At 38.1% G+C, this 16046-nt stretch overlaps 1 protein-coding gene across 1 annotated transcript; it reads left to right on the top strand.

Annotated features, from left to right (window-relative positions):
* Positions 1-8148: 8148 nt before the first annotated feature.
* Positions 8149-10123, top strand: Lingo2 (leucine rich repeat and Ig domain containing 2). Its single transcript, XM_050145512.1, has one exon. The coding sequence runs from the start codon at positions 8149-8151 to the stop codon at positions 9967-9969; it is 1821 nt and encodes a 606-aa protein (XP_050001469.1). The 3' UTR covers positions 9970-10123.
* The last annotated feature ends 5923 nt before the right edge of the window (positions 10124-16046 follow it).

The following is a 16046-nucleotide window of genomic DNA, read 5'->3' as shown; positions in this document are numbered from 1 at the left end:
TAATTTGCATATCAAAGAGATCAAAATAAACACCAGAACAGGGAACTTTTCCACCACAGAGGAGAGATTAAACAAAAGCTATTGATTAATGGCTTAGGACAATCCTTGCTAAGAGTTAGTCACATGAAAACAAGATGAACTCATGTTTTCAATAGATTTGCCTTTTTTTATGGTCATAGAAAAAGCAGAACATAGTCCAGAGGGAACTGAGAAAATTGTGTGTGTTCCTATTTTTAAGAAGAATTNATATATAGTGTGTGTGTGACACACTCTCAGCACTACAGAGACATAGGCGGGGCAACTAGAAGTTCAAGGCCATTCTTGATTACTTAAAAAGCAATCTCACAATGACATTCTTGGCTACACAAGACTCTATCTCAAAGCCAATAAAAAACATAAAGATAGAGAGATAGATTATAGGCTATTATTATAAAAGTTTTATGCAGTAATTTATGAAAAGAACAAATGAAGTATATATAAAAGTTAAGAGCTCAAAATAACATGGCCACAAAAATAAATAAAATATAAACAACAATAATATAAGATAAACCTCAGGACTCAATGAATAGCGAACAGAAACAGTTTCTCCAATACTGAGGCTGAAACCTTAGACAAATGGGACATCAGCAAAAAGGGTGATTTCACCCATAAAAACATGGGATAAGTTGAAAAGGGATTATTTAGAATCTTTAATAGCTTTCCCCTGAAGCTACAGAAATTTTCCTCTATGCTGGAAAATCTGCAAAACTAATATTAAGTAGAACTTTTCCTATCGCCGAGTACTGGGATTGATTTGACACTTTGAGGGCCCTTTCACAGTGAGGGTGTGTTTTCCTCATGTCCTGAGTATAGCATGTATAAGAAAGTTAACATCATGGTGGCCTCCTGTCCTACACAGTGCTGTGGCTTGGGAGGGAACTTGGAGCTTAGCATGTATAATATCCCCTAGAGACTGTGGAATGACTGACTATTCAACAAGCGGATTCACTCCTCCAGATCAAAGGGAGCTATATGCATGAGCTACCCTTTGACTGAAGATCCCAGAAGAGTCACTAACCCATCACTTCAAAGAAGCAAACTTTAAAACTGTTGGTTCCAGGCCGGGCGGTGGTGGCGCACGCCTTTAATCCCAGCACTTGGGAGGCAGAGGCAGGCGGATCTTTGTGAGTTCAAGACCAGCCTGGTCTACAAGAGCTAGTTCCAGGACAGGCTCCAAAACCACAGAGAAACCCTGTCTCAAAAAAACAAAAACAAAAACAAAAAAAAAAAAAAACTGTTGGTTCCAGAAAGTACTAACTAACTACTCAGATGTTTCCAGGTCAGTAAGAACTGTCCTAATCTGTAGACCTCTCCGAGATTAACTATCAAAGGGAAACAGGGACAACACAAAGATATTATTTGACAAGAGGTCCAATACTAATTTTGTATTTATTTTATATCAATTCACATAAGTTTTTATCACAGCAAACCATCATCATGTCAAATGCAAACAGGTGAATCCACATTATCTTAGACACAAATGATACCTTTTGAATACCCAATAGTCATTATTTGAGTAGCTATACATCCTCAACTATCTTTGGTTGTTTGTGGAATGAGTGACTGAATAAGGTTTCCCCTCCTGTATGAGTTCCTGGGTACCTTTGATTATCTCCCTTTACAGTTGATATTATCATTACTTTATAGCACAGGGCACATTGGACGATCTACCAAACTGGCTTCATAATGGAAATCATTGTTTTTACTTGAGTGCTCTCCGAGTTTCCGTATCAAAACTCTGTATCTCTTCCAACTAAAAATGAATAAAGGAATAGAGGTGGAAATATAATGCCTTGCATGCTAACTGGAGACTGTGTTCAAGGATAAATTGTGTTTTCTGTCAGATTTTAGACTTTGGGCTTTAATCTCAAGGTCACTTGCTTCCTAAAAAGAATATAGGTAACTCTACTGAGTTTTAAGACTTGCACACTGCAGTTAATTTTTTTTTGCTTTTCAAGTCCTTCTTATAAGTTTCCAAACTCTCTATTATCTGATTTGATAGAACATGAGATTTATGATTGACAGTTTTAGACATCTGGAATATTTAAGTCTGCTTTCTTACTGTAGATTTATTTGGTGAACCTTTATTCTTCAAGTCCTTCTCAACCTTTTCTTCTTTATCTCATTCCTCTCACCTCCCAGCCACTTCTTCATTTCAGAAGCAGCTTTATTTGGTGAAAACACAATCATTAGCTAACATAATCTTTTTTCTTTTTTTTTTTTTCGGTCTTTTGAGACAGGGTTTCTCTGCAGCTTTGGGGCCTCTTCTGGATCTAGCTCTTGTAGACCAGGCTGGCTTCGAACTCACAGAGATCTGCCTGCCTCTGCCTCCTGAGGGCTGGGGTTAAAGGCATGAGGAAGCACCACACAGTTAAGATTTTATAGAGATAAACATAGGGTCCATTCATTTGCGCCCTTGTTCAGCTGTAAGAAAACTATATGATCCCAGAATTTCCAGCTTAAGTTGTCTCTCACTTCTTTATTACTACTTTATCATTCATCTAAGCAACTGCTCCCTTCCAACCTTCTACTTATACAATAGACAGCAGTCACTACTTTCTTTTCTTGTGTCTTTAAAGATTACAGTTGCTTAAAGTTCTCTATTTCTCTCCATTGTATAATCTGCCCACTTCTCCTGACTGCAGTATTCAGTATTCTCCTATCCTCCTTGGCTTGCTTTGACTTGATCTCCATCCTGACAAACAGAGCCTCCAGAAACCACATCATTATCTCCTATTAATGGCTATGAGGACAGCTATTAATGTGCTAGGCACCTGGTATATACACCTGTAGTGATCAATGTTCTCTTTCATGATAACAGATCTACCGAAGAGATGGTGAGAATTATAGATATCACCATCCATGGCTTATCACTAGCATATTATGAATCAGAATTTAAGCCATCTAAGCGAGCCCAAATACTTGCTTGCTCTGTTCTTGGAGGTTGGCTTTTGCATCCTCCGTGATGGTTACACTTGTTTCTCCAATTTAAGAATAAATGGAAAGGAAGTAGCCAGTATAGAGAAAAAGGTAACTCCGAAAATACCCAGCTTCATACACTGTTTAATAAGGTACTAATTATTATGCTCGCAGCATCCCTTTGATCAGAATTAATGGCAAGAACCTTGTAAGCGCCCTATAGATTTCAGTTTCCTGCTTTATTCTTAACAAAACAAAGTTCATCTTGTCAAAGCTTAGCCACAGCTGGAAATTGTGAGCAAGCTTTGATTCTAAGACTTCTGCTGACAACGCGAGCTAAATGGAGTCAGCAGTTTGCCCTTCCAGACTAAAAAAGAGAAATATTTGAGAGGCGGACAATAAAGTTACACCTTCTTCTGTAGTTCTCAGACTGTATCAAAAACGTTGTGTGAGATGTGGGCCTAAATTCTCGACTTTTACGAGCAGTAGGATGGACACACTGGTCCAGATCCGAAGCAACTTTGCATACTTTCTGCTTGTATATCTTTTTTTCTTCCATTTTTCACGTATTGTTTTGGGGTTCATAAAGATAATTTCCTTTAAATCAATGATGTATTTTAACTATATTCACCCCGGTTCCATTCATCTCCTTAGTCTACACCTCCTGTTACACTCCTGCCTTCCCCAAGTCCCCCTTCTATTTTCATATCCTATGTATATGTTTATATACGAGTTCGAATACCCACAAATTAAATATGTTATTTGTTTTTCTCTGTGTGTGGCTTTTTGTGCTCAATATGATTTCCCCTACTTATATAAATATTTCAGCAAACAGCATAATTTCATTCTTCTGTGTTTAAATAAAATGCCAGTATATACTACCCACTCAACTTTTGATAGATACCCAGGATTACCTCATAATGTCGGTACTCCAAATACTGTGTCAAAAGCTTACCTGTATCTCTGCCATGCTGACTTTGAGTTATTTGAGTACATACACAGGAGTGATATAGTTTTGTTGTGTCATCCTCTAGTTCTAAGAGAAAACACTGTACTGAGTTCCATGGTACTTAGACCAGTTTGTCTTCCTACAGTACCAGCTAACAGTTCCCTCTTCTCCATTGTCTCTAGCATTTGTTTCTGTTTCTTCAACAACAATCATTTGGTCTGGGATAACATGAAAACTCTATGTTGTTTTAATATGAATTTTCCTGATGCCTAGTAATATCGACTACTTCTTTCATGTTGGCTGGCCGTTTGTACTTCATCTTTTGAGAAATATCTGTTCCTCAGATCATTTGTTGACTGGGAGGCTTGATTTCTCCCTTTATAGTTCCTTATGTGTTGTAGCTATTAACCCTTTGGCAGACATATAGCTGACAAAGGATTTTTACGTTTTCCCCCCAAATTCCATGGGTTGTTACTTCACTTAATAATTGTTTCTTTGGCTACTCAAAGGCATTTGAATTTCATGCAATCCCAAGCGTCAATTCTTGCTAGGTTTCCCGAGCTTCTGGAAGGAAGCCTTTGCTTAGGCTGTATCTTGAGGTGTTTATTCACATTTCCTCTATCAGTTCTCAAGGTCCAGGTCTCGCATTAACATCTTTGATCTAGGTTGATATGATTTTTGTACAAGTGAGAGGAAAGGATCTAACTTGATTTGCATTTTTTAATTTTTCAAACTAATATTCAGTTTTCCCTGCATAAATTGTTGAAAAGGCTCTTTTCTGCAGTGTATGTTTTCGGCATCTGACTACATAACCTTTTTGATAGCCCTTTTTATTAGCGCCAAAAAAGAAAAAAACAATGTTAGTGGCATACACCTGTAATCCTAACACGTGAGAAGGTACAGAAGATTAAGTCTGAAGCCAGCTCATGCGATGTAGTCAGACCGTGTCTAAAAAACAATGCCTCGATGCCTAAATTTAATTCAGGTTCTGCCTGTCAGGATTAAATTACATGGTGTTTTCCATTTAGACCATCTTGGTTAAATAATAGATCCAATAAAGACCCTTCTCCTAAATCATTATTTAAATACATGATAATAACTGGTTATTTATATATTGCACAAACTCTGTCACAGATAATAGCATGCTCCAGCAGAATTTAAATAAAAAACAATGTGTCCCTTACTAGTAAATCAAAATAAACTGAAAAGTACTAAACTAATCATATAATAAAACTGTTATCTTCAACACAGAAAGCCAGAGCCATATAAGTATAATACAGATTTACCCATCTTACAAAATAAATACTGCATTTTATATNCCATCAAGAATTTCTTTGGGGCAATAAAACCCCTTGTTTTATAGAAAAAAAGAGAGTATGCTTTGCATAAAAACAAATAGCTTTTCCTGTAGTAACAATAGCTGGTGCAATAACACTTAATATAACCAGAATTACTATAGGGAAAATTTGAAAAGAGAACAGTGGTTGGCTTTAATAAAGAAGAGGCTATGGGGTTTTTGCATAAATTTTATTTATTTAACTATTATTTTTATGTTCATTGATATTTTGTCTGCATGTATGTGGAGGGTGTTGGATCCTCTGAAATTGAGTTATAGAGATTTCTGAGCTGCCTTGTGGATGCTGGGAATTGAACCCAGGTCCTCTGGGGGTGAAAAGTAAAGAAGAAATTAATATACAGCACTAGGAAAATTGAAATAATAAAAAAAGAGAAGAAAAGGCGCAAAAAACTCAAAAGACAGCTAATTACTATCAAAATGGCTTCTCTAAATAAAACATATCAATAATTACATTAGGTTTAAGTAGACTAAGTAACAATGGATTCAAGATCAAGAACTCACCATATGCTACAACGACAAAGGTTAATTAAATGATAAAACTCATCTAAAATAAATAAACCCAAAGTCTATAACCCAAAATAAACAGTTAAGACAATTATCGTTACTTTGGGTAAGTATGTACTCTCCCCAACAACAAAAGATTATTATAACACAAACTAAACCTGTATATAAGCTCAGAGCTTCAACATCTGAGAGAAAAAAAGAACCATAGAATTTAGAGAAAAAAAATTCTGTTCATATTTAAATATTTTACTTTCTTTTTTTAAAACTGGTTTTTCAAGATAGGGTTTCTCTTTGTAGCACTGGTTGTCCTGGAACTTACTCTCTAAACCAGGATAGCTTCAAACACTGAGATCTATCTGCCTTTGCCTCCCAAAAGCTGGGATTAAAAGTGTGTGCTACTACATCTAACTCATATGGGAATTTGAATGCATATTTCCTAGTAATCAATTAATGTTGAAAAACTGTGTTTAAAATATCTAAAAACTATAACCAACCAAATAAATTATAATGACTTTTAGAGAGTTATATATCCTCAAATGCAAAGATACATCTAACTCTAGTTGACACAAAATAGTCATTGTGATAAGAATGTGGAGATACAATAAAACAGACTCAGCAGCTTCAAAGAATTGGAAAATTACATGGCATCTTCTATAACACAACAGAAGTTATACTATATCTAGAAAGGATATTTAAAAACATACTAGCTAAGCCCAAATCATTCCTAGTTTTTAATATCATTCATAAAATGTTTAACTCTAACATAAAATTGAATTTTATTCTAGGGATATATGTATATCTCCAAATACTTATATTTTTTTCACAGTCCATTTTAAACATCAATAACAGAAAGTTACTTTCAAGTAGGTTTCAGAGTAGTTCCTTACTTAGTGTTCATATTTTACATCAATATCCATCGTCTCATAATTTCACATATTTTTATAGTATTATTATCACTCATAGTTTTATTGGTTCTGATTGTGTTACCATGTGTGTTTGTCTTGAAAGCATAATTTTATAGTGCATTACTGAGATGGTATGCAATATAATATAGAATAACATATAACTGAGCTCTTTACAATTCTAATTTTCCTCTGTAACAATCAAATTAGAAAAATTAAAACTTAAGAAATACACAACTTATGCCAATTTTTAAACTCTCCCGAAGAGTCAAATAAAATTTACTTAAGATGTGTATACATACTGACTCAATATTTCAACTTTATAATTAATGTTTAGGTACAAAATATTTTTGTAATGGGTCTTTGTTGGGAATATGTTTTATAACATTTACTTTCTATCTAAATATAGTTTGCTTAGTGAGTTGAATTTGGACTCATCTGTAGCATTTAGTACCTGCCATAGTAGTTCTGAAAATTGCTTGTCAAGTTAACTCTAAGGAATTTTATTATTCACTGATGCTGTTGAGTGAAAGGAGCTTCACAATATGAAAATAAAGCTATTTATTCTGTACCATGCTAATTTTCTTGCTGTTTTGTGTATTAAAAGTTTTGTTTTCTTACAACTGTATCTTCCCTCTCCTAGATATTTAAGCTAGCATCATAAAAGCAGTACTTTTTATTGTAGTCACAGTGGTTTCTCAAGCACGTGTCATCCCTGTAAGAAACACAATGGCGGAGTGGTAAGACAGGAAAACACATCTCCCTCAAATAAGCAAGTTGGCTCAGTCAAGATTCATTGAACTCTGACAGAGGACTGCCTTAAAATTAAAAGCTACTTTTTGATAAAGTAGATACATGTGAAGCAAAAGTTCTCAGCACCTTGCAGCAGATGTTAACTGATTTGAATATTGGACCCAAGGCCTGTTGTTGAAACTTCCATTAGCTTCATTTATAATAGAGGATAATCTATTTCCCAAAAAAAAAAAAGAGACACAGACATTCATTCATACAGAACTAGTATCCACTTAGCCACTAACCTGTTTCTTTTCTTTTAAGTTGTAAAATTAAGGGCTTTTGTATATAACACACACACACACGTGTGTGTGTGTGTGTGTGTGTGTGTGTGTGTGTGTGTGTGTGTGTGCATGCTATTTTTCTTAGTTTGTGCCAGACACTAAACTTGTCTCTAGAGTTTTCTAATCCCAAGTCGGTCATGAGAACTCTTAGGAGCTCTGACGGCTATCATTGGCTGCACTTAGTACGCAAAACCACATAATTATAGAGATGAAATAAATTCCTTAAAATCATGTAGCCAATAAGGGAGCCCTTCTGGTCGTCACCAAATCCAGTATCTTTGTTTTATAACTTGGTTCCTTGACTATGCACCTTTCCCTGTCTCTGTCCTAACCTGTCCTTCTCACCTTCTTCCCCCTGTCCATGCAGGCCTGTAACCAAGGTGTAGACTAAGAAGTGGAGCCATGCTTCACACGGCCAGACCATGCTGGCAGCCGTTCCTGGGTCTGGCTATGGTGTTCCTCCTCGTGGGATCCACCATCGGCTGTCCTGCTCGCTGTGAGTGCTCCGCCCAGAACAAATCTGTTAGCTGCCACAGAAGACGTTTGATCGCCATCCCAGAAGGCATTCCCATTGAGACCAAAATCTTGGACCTCAGCAAAAACAGGTTAAAAAGCGTCAACCCTGAAGAATTCATATCATATCCTCTCTTGGAGGAGATAGACTTGAGTGACAACATCATTGCCAATGTGGAGCCCGGGGCTTTTAACAACCTCTTTAACCTCCGATCCCTCCGCCTGAAAGGCAATCGCCTTAAGTTGGTCCCGTTGGGAGTATTCACAGGACTGTCCAACCTCACCAAACTTGACATTAGTGAGAATAAGATTGTTATTTTGCTGGACTACATGTTCCAGGATCTCCATAACCTGAAGTCTCTAGAAGTGGGGGACAATGATTTGGTTTATATATCACACAGGGCCTTTAGCGGACTACTTAGCTTGGAGCAGCTCACCCTGGAGAAGTGCAACTTAACAGCAGTACCAACAGAAGCCCTTTCCCACCTCCGCAGCCTCATCACCTTGCATCTGAAGCATCTTAATATCAACAATATGCCTGTGTATGCCTTTAAAAGATTGTTCCACCTGAAACACCTAGAGATCGACTACTGGCCTTTGCTCGATATGATGCCGGCCAATAGCCTCTATGGTCTCAACCTCACCTCCCTCTCCATCACTAACACCAACCTGTCCACTGTCCCCTTCCTTGCCTTTAAACACCTGGTATACCTGACCCACCTTAACCTCTCCTACAATCCCATCAGCACTATCGAAGCAGGCATGTTCTCTGACCTGATCCGCCTACAGGAGCTTCATATAGTGGGGGCCCAACTGCGTACCATTGAGCCTCACTCCTTCCAAGGGCTCCGCTTCCTCCGTGTGCTCAATGTATCTCAGAACCAGCTGGAAACATTGGAAGAGAATGTCTTCTCCTCCCCTAGGGCTTTGGAGGTCCTGAGCATTAACAACAACCCACTAGCCTGCGACTGCCGACTCCTCTGGCTCCTACAGCGACAACCCACCCTACAGTTTGGGGGCCAGCAGCCCATGTGTGCAGGGCCAGACACCATCCGTGAGAGGTCATTTAAGGATTTCCATAGCACTGCTCTTTCTTTTTATTTTACCTGCAAAAAGCCCAAAATCCGTGAAAAGAAGTTACAGCATCTCCTAGTGGACGAAGGACAGACGGTCCAGCTGGAGTGCAATGCTGACGGAGACCCACAGCCCGTGATTTCCTGGGTGACACCCCGAAGGCGTTTCATCACCGCCAAATCCAATGGAAGGGCCACTGTGTTGGGTGATGGCACCCTGGAAATCCGCTTTGCCCAGGATCAAGACAGTGGGTTGTATGTTTGCATTGCTAGCAACGCTGCTGGGAACGACACCTACACAGCCTCCCTCACTGTGAAGGGATTCACTTCAGACCGCTTCCTTTACGCAAACAGGACCCCTATGTACATGACCGACTCCAATGACACCGTTTCCAACGGCACTAATGCCAATACTTTTTCCCTGGACCTTAAAACAATACTGGTATCTACAGCCATGGGCTGTTTCACATTCCTGGGAGTGGTTTTATTTTGTTTTCTCCTCCTTTTTGTGTGGAGCCGAGGAAAAGGCAAGCACAAAAACAGCATTGACCTCGAGTATGTGCCCCGAAAAAACAATGGTGCTGTCGTGGAAGGGGAGGTGGCTGGACCCAGGAGGTTCAACATGAAAATGATATAAGGGCCCGCCACACACCCTACTGTCTTGTGTCCCTGTTGGTCATGAGTGAGACGGCAGACGTAGTGAACCACAAGGTTATCAGGCAGCTTCGTGCAGCTGTCCCTGTGTCAAAGCAGGGTTCATGGAAGCAGGAGGACTCCTTCCGGATACTGGCCGGTTAGAGGCAGGCAGGCATGTGTCACAGCCCTTCACACAATGGGATACTAATTGTTTGCGTTGCAAATGTTGGCATTCTGGGGATCTCAGTAACGAACCTGAATCTTTGGCTCATGCTGATGGACAACAATTCAACATTTTCTACCACTGCAAAAAACAAAAGAGAAAAAATAAAAGAGAACAACCTACAGTGTAGGATTTACATATTAAAAAGACACATTTGTCTAAAAACATACTCTACAGTAAAATTTGTATTTATTATTATCATTTGTTAAAACCTTGCATCATACAATACTATTGGTTCAGTACCAAAAAGAGATCAATATATTCTTTTTTTTTTTGAAACATATATGCTGTATATGTTTTAAAGCAATATGAATGAGGGGTCGTGCTTTTAGTTTCTCACCAGTATAGATCCAAGTGTGATTTCACCTTCCTTTTACCCACCAATATCTGAGGCTAGATCCCTGGAGTAACAGGCAGAGATGTGTTGAGATGTGTATGTCTGATGTAGGATGCCAAGAAACAGGACCCAAGTCAAATCTGCTCAACTCTGTTAACTTCTGTTACTATAAATAAAGGCATGTGCCTAGTTTTGATACAGAATGGAATATTTTTTATACATACACTCCCAACCTGGACCAGTTTACTGTAACAGAAGCCTTTGGGTTTCTCCAGAAGGTGGTATATCGCTAGATGTACCTATAAAATGCAAGGTAGGTGTCATCCATAAAAATAATCCATTTAGCTAGCCCTTAGTTTTACTTCCATCAGTCACTGCTCATGGGTTAATGACACATGGAAAAAAGAAGTAATGATTATATTTAATTATTTGGCAATATTCATCCGTAGTTGCTATCAATAATTCTGTGGTCCAAAAGCTCTCCGAATAAGGAGTTTTCAGAAGTCAACAAAAGCAGGGTGATCCAAGCACATCATGACAGTGATGCAAGCAATGATCTCTTTCAAATGTGACAGCTACCGGCCAGATAGCTACAAGTTAAATCAGCACACGGCACATGACACTTCCAATTTCTCGATTTAAGTACTATATACATAGTATGACCACAATTAGGCAACTTCAGGATGTTTCCCTGCTTCCTAATCAAGACTTTCATTTAATGTTGAAAACTATGTTGCGTAGATAAGAGATATCTGTTTTAGGTAAAGCAGTGAAAGAAAAAACAGTGCAAATTTAAAAACCAAGTTTATGCTCCTTCACCAGGGAAAAGCTCAGCTTATGGCTCTACAGATATGTAATGTTGTGTTGATTTTTTTCACTTTTTCGGCCCGAGCATATTTGCCCAATTCTGTTGCTCTTACTTTTACCAGTCCAAAAACAAATTGTCATTATTATCATCAATGACCTTGTTTAAGGAGGCATAATTCCATTGGCTGAGTTCTGGATAACTTCCAAATCGTATATTCATACGCTCTGAAAAAAAGTGTTAGATGCAGATTGCATTCCTGAAGTGACAGCATTTCATCAGCATGCACCAAGTTCCTACATTTTTCACGTTTTGAGAGGTTGTGGAGCGAGTTCCCTTGGGGTACTTTGTAAGATATGTGTAAGATATGTGGGACTGACTCTCAAAGGACTAACTTCTTTAAGGGTTTGAAAATATGAAGAACTTTAAAAGTTGAAAAAAATGAAGAGGAACTATCAAATTGGCCTCCACTTCTAAAAGGATCGCAAGATGTTTTGCAAACTAGGTGGGCATTACATATAAACTCATTTCTCCTTTTCCAGGGGTAGGAACTGAGATTTCCCTTTTTTAAAGACTGAAGAATTGCCTGCTTTAGTTACAGTTAATTTAGCAACCCTGAAGATTACCACAAACATTTTAGAAATTCATTTTTCCATTTATGTACTTATTCATATCTAACAATTTGTGTCAGCCTACACTAAATTCTATCAAAAATTCAAATCCTAAGAATTTAAATGCTATGTTCTTATAGTTAAAATGAAAAGATAGTCTTCTAAGAGAGAATCTATTTCATTTTAATTTTGAAACACCTTAAAATGTGTGTATTTGGCAAATTATGTGTGCATGTATGGGGGGGGTTGGCCAATTGTTTTTTAAAAAGTGTTTTGGTATTCTATTTTCTATCAAAAATTATAAAATATGACCAAAAACCTGCTGAGGAAAACGAGGTTGGATTCAATTAAAAGATAAAATATTTAGCTCAAAGATTTATATGTTATTCTATCAAAAGAAGATAGATTAAATTCTCTGGGGGCTTTATTCTCTGATCCGTAGAACAGTTAAGATATTATTAAATGATCTTCCAAAATGAAGAGGCACTAACTAATAAATTGAACAAATGGTGCGTTCCATAGTGACAAATGATAGATTCAAAGTGATCTAGGCAAGACTAATACACACTCTTAAAAGTCCTGCCTTTACTATGTTCCACCTCATGATTTCTCCAGGGTGTTTTGAGCATTAAGTGCCACTTTTCCTATTTAATTGTTAGTATCTTCAAAAATTGGAGCTCCATGAAACCCCCAAGCAGTACCCCGCTGAAATGTTCTTAACCCGGTAATTTTAGTAAGAGTACAGTTATTGTTAGAATAACTAACTGCTCAGACCATGATAACATATTTACCAGATTTTTTTTTCCAGGAGAATTGGCAACTTCCTGCCTAAATCAGTATACTGAAGGATTTATACAAAATTGAATGGGCATCTAATTTCGCATTTTCTCCCTATTAGTGCAAATCATCGGGATTCCCAAGGCACTGTCATCCCACTGACCATAGCACTGGGGCTTTTGCATACAGTTTCACAAAAGGATGGCATGAATTTTTCTTTATGGTCATTACTGTGTTACATCAAACATGACCTTTATAAAGAATAACTGCTCAGAGCAGTATTCTGGCCAATCGTCCCTCTCGACACTTCCATTTCTTAGTTCTTGCTTTAATGTAGCCTAAGAAGAAACACAACTATTTGACCCAATAGTTGACCAGTAGCTTGTATGTTATTAAGCATTTTCAAAAAAAGCAATTACTCTTTTTAGCGTTAAATATAAGAAAATTCCTTGACTGAAGCCCTAATACTCTAAGTTGATCGTGGATCCAAATGTTGGTAAACAAATTACTAGAAGAAGATAACTCACCCAAATAATAATGGGTTTGCTGTGCTGGTAAGCAATTTTTGTTTTTTGGGTTTTTGTTTGTTTGTTTGTTTGTTTGTTTGTTTTGCAGAAATCCTTGTATTATTTTCTTTTCCAGCCCCTTTTCATTTCCATAGCATTTGAAATCGTGTGCTTTTCAAGTATTTTCAAATTCTGAGACTACAGTCCAGAAACTGTTAAGCCTCAAATGTTCATAACGGCATTTGTTAAAGCTCTGGGTTTGTTCAGCTTTCTCAGAAATTTTGCTTATCAACGACAGTTCTGTTACAGTACAAATGGATTCAGAATGTGCTCTTTTCTCATCGTTCTGTCGGAGAATCTGTTCTCAGTTCCCATAGGAGTTCAAAAGTCACAATCTTCTGTGACTCTTTCTCTAAAAAGAAGGATTATTTAAATCTCATCTCCACTGGAGTCTGACGTACGTCACTTTCCATTCCTCCAGTTGGAACAGATATTTTTCTGGATTAGAGGCACCGAAGAGGGGGTGTGATCCTAAAGAAGTAAAATTGCGTAGAGCCCCGTGTAAATTAACTTTTACTTACAGGGTCTTCCTTCATCTCTCTGTCAAAGAATTTCTTTTATCTTCAGGGGCTGTGCACAGAACTGTGAAACAACACAGAATGTATCTCGAGGCTCTGTAGAAAAGAAAAAATAGATCATTTTCAACCGGGAAGACTCAGACCTGACAGAAAAGACATCAAGAATTTAAAGAAAGGCTGGAGGGAGACACGGGGATCTATTTAAATTCTATTTCCTTTATTGCTCATTTTTATAGTCTTTTCCCAGCTGAAGAAGAATTGGTGGTTGTGCTTCTTTTCAAACTTCTATCATTTCTACTCTTCTCTCCCTTTCTGAGTCCTTGCTGTCTGTAGCTCACACGGGATTCCAAATGTATTCTGTGAGGGTGTGGACCAATTAATTTAAACACCAAATCAAAACAATAACAGCAAACCTTTAGGACCAAAGCCATCCATTCTACTTGGTAGTTAGGGTTAAGATGTATTATTTTATCACTGACACGAACATTTCCTGGTAGAATAATGTATCATATGCCTAGTATCTCCTTTGACTTTCCTCTATTCGATCCCATTGATCTAATATCCTTGATATTTTCTGATGAATTTTTTGGAGTTATTCTGCCTTTATATAGAAGATTGGGAAGTAAAACACCATTTTGCAGCTGCTTTTCGAATTTTTTGAATTTGGCTAGGTGGTAGAAGGTGTTTCTTGGTACATGACAAACACTTGATTTGAATCTCTCTCCCTCTCTGCCTTCAGAAGCCATTCCCATGTAAGCCTCCTCACATGGGAGCCAGCAAACTATGATTATCAGGGGAAAGAACTTTTGCCAACACAGGCCAAGGAGAGGAGAGATGAGGGCTTATTTGTTGTGGTCTTGACTAAGCTGGGACTTAAACCTCTGCCTACAAGGTTAACGAAGAAAGGATGCCGTAAGTCAACAATTAATGGCAGGCTTTCTACTATGAAACTAAACTGGTCTGTCCATTAAAAGACAGTAAATGTAGCTGTGCAGTCAGCTTCTCAACAGATGGCCAAGGCAAAGCCCTCGTGACAGAAACAACCAAAGGCGTGCCTAAGATGTGTGCAAACAGGCTAAAAGCCGGAGGTGAACAGATACTTCTTGTTCAAATATAGGAATCTAAACAAGTTAAGGTCCCATGAGCTCCAGACTGCTGTCCTTCAGTTTGCCTCAACACTCCTTCTCTCTCAGCCATGCTTCCTGCAAGACATCCCGAACAGAGCGGAGGAAGCAGCAGTGTGGGCAGCAGACTCCCCCTAGCATCAAGGAGCAGATTCCAAGACCCACTAGGCCTTGTGACTGTGCACACCTCACTATTGGCAAGATTTAATTTAGAAATAAGGCACAGTAGGAGCTTAATGGCACTAATAATAAGCTAGAACAACAAATGTATTTTAATTTCCGATTGGAAATTGGCCACCAGTGGTAAATCCCCAGGCAAGGGAAAGCCTGGGTAATCTCCTATCTTCCTGGCTCCTTTTCAGAGGCCGCAACAGAAATGATCATTCCTTTCCAACTTGTCCGTTCCTCATGTCATGTCTCATCAATGAAGACTCTCTTTAGGGAGAAGTCTTCTTTCGTTAGAGCTAAGAAATCCTTGGATAAGTGTTAAACTGGAAATTGCCTCAAAGGAAAAAAAAAAAGAGGGAAGGAACAGGAAACCTCCAGTCTTTCTCATATAGCACTAGAAGTTAAGGCTTCTCATTCACATAATCATAATCTGGCAGCAACCTACCAGTCTTCTCTCTCTCTCTCTCTCTCTCTCTCTCTCTCTCTCTCTCTCTCTCTCTCTCTCTCTCTCTCTCTCTCTCTCTCTCTTCCCTAGAAGCAGGTAGGCTGATATAAAGCCAACTTTAAACAGAAAGCTTTATTTATAGTCTTCGCAGAAAGAAATGAGCTGGTTTAATCAAGAGAGCACTTAACATTTTTAAGAAAGGCCCTACCTGTAAAATACTAAAAGCTTTGGAAAAAGAACAAAATCGTGACTGTGTTCTTTAAATCAGTTAAGTACATTTTAATTCCCATACTCTTCTAAAGGTAACTGCCCATGCCGAAATTGGGTCTAAGAATTTAGCTTCTGATCTAGAAGGGCCAAAAGGAGCAGACATTGGCTACATGTCCGCTTCCTTCATTGGGTTGCACGCCTCCTATTCTAAATTGCTTTAACATCCTTATTCTGCACCGCAAAATAATTGAAAAAATCTATAAGCTGTATGATCAAGAAATCCTAATGAAACTG

Source organism: Alexandromys fortis, unplaced genomic scaffold (assembly GCF_014885135.2).
Source record: "Alexandromys fortis isolate MF-2015 unplaced genomic scaffold, M_Fortis_MF-2015_v1.1 scaffold_2_26212498_36691700, whole genome shotgun sequence".
In the NCBI taxonomy this organism is placed as follows: Eukaryota; Metazoa; Chordata; class Mammalia; order Rodentia; family Cricetidae; genus Alexandromys; species Alexandromys fortis.
The sequence above is the reverse complement of the archived record's forward strand: the minus strand, read 5'-3'. Positions and strand labels throughout refer to the sequence as shown.